The 5,165-nt window shown below is 34.7% G+C and overlaps 1 protein-coding gene across 1 annotated transcript in view; it reads left to right on the top strand.

The window, feature by feature from the left end:
• The window catches only part of LOC106527932 (uncharacterized), a 29,398-nt gene that overhangs the window by 11,477 nt on the left and 12,756 nt on the right, over positions 1 to 5,165 (top strand). The window contains exons 2-4 of the mRNA XM_014022955.1: positions 1,614 to 1,762; positions 4,164 to 4,302; positions 4,408 to 4,507. Coding sequence (XP_013878409.1) covers positions 1,614 to 1,762; positions 4,164 to 4,302; positions 4,408 to 4,507 — 388 coding nt within the window. The remainder of the gene's footprint in view (positions 1 to 1,613; positions 1,763 to 4,163; positions 4,303 to 4,407; positions 4,508 to 5,165) is intronic.

Below are 5,165 nucleotides of genomic sequence, written 5' to 3'. Positions count from 1 at the left end.
TCTGATGTGTGTCCCATCAGTGTATGAATGTGATTGGCACTGATTAGTCTCCATAGATGATTGTACCTAATAGAGTGCTGTGTGAATGGGTAAATGAGGACACAGATTGTAGTGTGAAGAGCTTTGAGTGTCCTGGATGGATAGAAAAGTTTAATACAAGTACAGTCCATTTACCATCTGTACAAGACAAACAAACTGTAATTTATGATCGTAAACTTCATCTGTGACCAGCTGCTGGGACTGGTCCATCTCTATGTTTACCAAACGATGCACAAGAGGAAAACCATATCTTGTTATCTTGAGAAAAACTCTCATTATTTATTGATAACTACATAATGTCAACGGTGGGGGGGGGACTATGTTTCTCAGCTGGCCTGGGAACACTTAGGGATTCCCCCAGAGGAGCTGGCCCAAGTGGCTGGGAGAGGGAAGTCTGGGTCTCTCTGTTTAGGCTGCTGCCCCCGAGACCTGACCCCGGATAAGTGGAAGAAAAGGGACGGACGGACATAATGTCATTATCATGAGAAAACCGTGGAAAAAAATTATCTGCGAAAAACGTCCACTCTCGGCTTCCGTAGAAAACAAAGAAATGTTCATTTTTGCGATCAGCAGTTTTATTTCTAACATTTTTTGTTAATGAATGTATTTAAGATCAAGGCTGATTTAAAACATATTTTATTATTAATATTTACAACACCAATGTAGGCGTTGCACCCACATTGGTCACTAGCAATAGAAAACCTTTGACCATAAAGGTCATAGGTCGCCTTTAATAAAGAATACCAAATCAGTCATTTATAATAAATTTACACTTTTAATTAATAACCTTGCAGTTAACAGGCTGTTTATATTTATGTAAAGTTTATTTATTAATCAAAAGTAACTAAGCTTAGATTACTTTTGCTCATTGTAAAGTAGAGTTGAGAGTCCAAAATATAAAAAGAAACCTAAACTGTGACCAGTTAAACATGTAAAGTCCAACTTACTGTTACTTGTTTACTCTGGTATTTGTGTGTCAACTGTTTAAAAGAATTTAAAACACAGGTGTAATAAAGAATCTTTTATGAACCAGTGTGAATGGACAATGGTTAACAGGTGTGCTGGTAACTGACAACATTGTTGAAGGGTCAGTACTGTCAGTGCTTGAAGAGCTTACACAATAAGAATAAGTTTGAGAACCACTTATCTACAAATGATGTWCTGCTGGTCCTTGAATTGACCCTAGCATATGTGTTTTTGTACGGGTTTTYCTAAAACTGCTTTTATTCTTATGCTTCAAACATGTAACATTTAAAACTGTATTCACATAACACATTGGATAACTATTGTCAGTAACAAGAAATGTTTTATAGAGCAGAAATAAAAAAAAAACAGTTTAAATCCCCCGTTATTTGTCCAACAAATGCAGAATATAGATCAATAAGTCTTACTGCTTTTTAAAGGTACAATATAAGTTCAATAAATTAAACTGGATCACTAATGGGTGGCTCAGCTTGCTGAAGAACWTTAAGTGTAATTAAATTGGCTTTGGTCAAAACTAAATGAGCCCAGGTGAGCTTTAGATCTACTGCAGCACTTTTTGATTGATCTTTTTACCCATTTCGACCCCACAGACCATCACCTTCCTGCACCAACACAGCTTTCTTACAAATGGCTCGACGCATTCATCGTAAACATCACCTGGTCCTGGACGAGGCCTGAAGACCTGCCAAAAAACTGTGAAATCAAATATCATATACACGAGGTGGATCACAAAATAACGGTAAACATGAAGAAAAGAAACTGCTGTTTTTTAAGTTTGGCTGAAGAGAACTTGTGCTTTTATTCAGCAGAATAGATCAGTTTCGGAGCCAGAGGAYGTCTGAATTCACACTTAGTAGACTCTTACAAATTCAAACAACTTGAATCATTTACAGCATTAAGTCAAACTAGCTTCATAATACTTAACATTCCTGAACATTATCGGGTAGTTACAGCTATAAAGCCTTCATGCAATTATCTCCTCCCAAAATGGAATTACCCTGACACAGCAACATTTTCTTTGGTCCTGGTTGGTTGTTTCCAGGGTTTTAGGTTCAGGCTAAGATTAGTCAGATGAAGTTACTGATGCTGCTTCTCTTAAACAAGGTGGAGCCATAGAGTTATATAAGAAAACTAGAGTGTGCACTGCCTAGTCCTCCCATAGTTTGCACCTGGGACACCACGATGAAGCTAAGATGGCGTCCAAACAGGACAACCACTCACAGCTGATTAACAACTAATTAACATAAAGCCCAGCTGGATCTGTGTCACAGTTTTACAATTTTTTAATCACTTTACAATAAATTAATATTAGGGATGCCCCGATATGAACATTTCAGGCGATATCGATATCCGATATTAATATTGCTGTTGTGGCCGATATCCGATATTTACCGATATTACACAAACACACAAATTATTTATATTTATATTCATATACACACACAAATACACATTTTTATTATTTTTTTAATATCGTACAAAAACGACCAGACCACTGACATGGCTCTTCAGTTATTCCTGGCTGTGCAGTCTCACTAAAACTATCATGATTAAACAGATACAACTTGACAACTTCCCCTCCCAAAACTGAAACACAAAGATTAAAAATGGGAAATCCATATCGGACATTAATATCAGCTCAGTTTTACTTAATGGGCTGATACTGATRTTAATGCAGATGTATTGTGCACCCCTAAATAATGTAATACTAAATAATACTCTAAACTTGACCTGAAGTCTGTCAGTAATCAATGACTGACTTCCAAAGTTTTCAAGACTTTTTAGCTAAGTGAATAATTATGACTTCAACTGAATTTGTAACTAACYTTTTAAACATGTCCATTCTGTATATGTAGACTCTGCTAGTTGCAGCTAATTACTGTGGTTCAGTGTCTAATCTATTCCTAAGCTTAAAAGGTACAATACCATCTTGTGTTTAATGAGTTGTACTAAATTGTAGCATGATTCAGCCTGTGCAGCTYACTTACTGCTAGACTCTATAACAACATGCTATAGAAGCTACTATCTACGTGCTAATTCAACAATAAACTGCAGCTTYATAGGCTGCTTGTCAAAGGTTACGTTATAAACTTCCATTTGTTCAGATCACATTCACATTATGATATATGAGATAAAATCTGCTCACTTGTAAAAGGAGACATTATCTGTTGGTCTATTTATAACTCAAACAGCTTTGTGGCATTTTTACATTTTAAACACATTCTATAGCATACATACATTATATTATCATTATTATTATTATTATATTACATACATTTTCTTATTTTTTAAATAGTCAGCTCTTACTCAGAGCTATTAGCCAATATCTACAAATGTTTGCACTATTAGCTAATGGCCACCATCATTGCACACAGACTCTTGTGTTCATTGTCTGTATGATCAAGAAAAAAGAGGAGTGTTTGTGCTTCACAGCTAGTAAACTTTAACCTCCTCGTACCCTTCACAGTGGTTACACTTTAAAGCAGGGATTCTCACATTTATTTTTCTTTTTATCACTTGACCAGAAAGTTAAAATAGGTTTAGTATTTACTTTTCATTATGCTGTTTTCTAAAGAGTAACTGATAAAATATGTCATATTTAATGGGAAATGATCCTGTTTTCTGCCTGTAATATGTTTGAGACAGACCTGCTACAGGTCTTTGTCCTGTCCCCTCATTGGTCACAGCACTCTGAGTTGTGGCACACTGCAATTGAAAATTTGCCTATTTTCTTAGTAACAGACTGAAGAAATAATTCAAAAGTAGTTTCAGATGTCATGCAGTAAACTCAAACACTGTTTTCTTGAAAATGTTTGTTTCTGCAGATTTTGTTCTTGAAAGTATTTGAAACATATCAGAAGGTGAACTGAATGGTACCAGTATGTGATGAAGTAATGTGGTTAGTGGGCTTAGTGTGGGACTCACTCTTGATTTATAATGTCTTAAAAGCTTTTAACTTTTTAATTATTTTTTTTGACTAGCAATGCTTAGTTTTATCTAAAAACACTACAACATGGAATAAATAATGAACAGAAGATTAATTAGGTTAAATTAAAATTTAAAAAGAAACCTTAAAGTGGGTATATCCACGTCAGTTTGTATTTTAAATCTGTAAACCTGTCATGAAACGTGTCTTTCAGGACGCTCAGACAACTCAGAAATACTACGTAGTTGACCTGAAAGAAAACGGGGATGTAAAGCTCAACGTTCACACTGAGTGCGAGAGTTGGAGTCAAAGCAGAAAAGCACACGTAACCATTTCAAGACTAAAGCCAAGTGGTAAGAACCAGAACACTGCCAGAACTTTAAAACAACACCAGAATTTAGTATCTGTTTATGAGTTGCTTCATTTTGTTTTAATATGTGGTACCTTTTTTTGTGCAGCTAAGCTTGTGAGGGATTTCAAGTGTTTTCAAAAATCTGATGGACTAAACTGTTCCTGGACACCAGTTAATCCGTCATCAGAACCAAAGGTCTCCTATAGGTGAGGACGTTTTTACCACAACGTGAGGGCAGAACAACATCTCTAAATATCATAAATAGTGTTCTTAGAAAATAACCCAGGGTSTTTACTTTTACATGTACTTTTACTGCCACCTAGTGACAACTGAAACTTTGCATTCAGCGTTCTGTCAGTTCTGTCAAATCAACTTTATTTATAAACACATTTAAAACAACCAACGGTGTCCAAAGGGCTGATAATAAATCCCCAAATCACAACCATTTAACACTAAAATAAAACACTATAATCAATTTAAAACAAAGATATATAAAAATCTAAAGTAAAAACACATATCATTTCTTGACATATGCGTACAGCCACTGTCTTTTTTATGAGTTGTGGGGGTTAGGTTAGAGAAACATAGCTATKTTGTATTTAATTTGGTCAAACCTTGTAAATAATGTACATGTTTAAGAGAATGATAAAAGTTAGTTTGTTGAAAAATATGAAATAGTATAATATGTATCCATAAAAATTGTTATTCTAGGCAGATTTTTGTTTTGTTTTTTGTTAATTGAAGATTAGTTTGTTTGAATTTATACTTGAGGAAGAAAGGGGCAGATTTTATAAGATTGTTTTTCTTCTCTCTGTTGTCTTTTCATTTCATTGTATTTTCTTTTCTTTTTATTGTACATAGAAT

Source organism: Austrofundulus limnaeus, unplaced genomic scaffold (assembly GCF_001266775.1).
Source record: "Austrofundulus limnaeus strain Quisiro unplaced genomic scaffold, Austrofundulus_limnaeus-1.0 Scaffold350, whole genome shotgun sequence".
Classification (NCBI taxonomy): Eukaryota; Metazoa; Chordata; class Actinopteri; order Cyprinodontiformes; family Rivulidae; genus Austrofundulus; species Austrofundulus limnaeus.
This window is presented reverse-complemented; position numbering and strand designations above follow the sequence as displayed.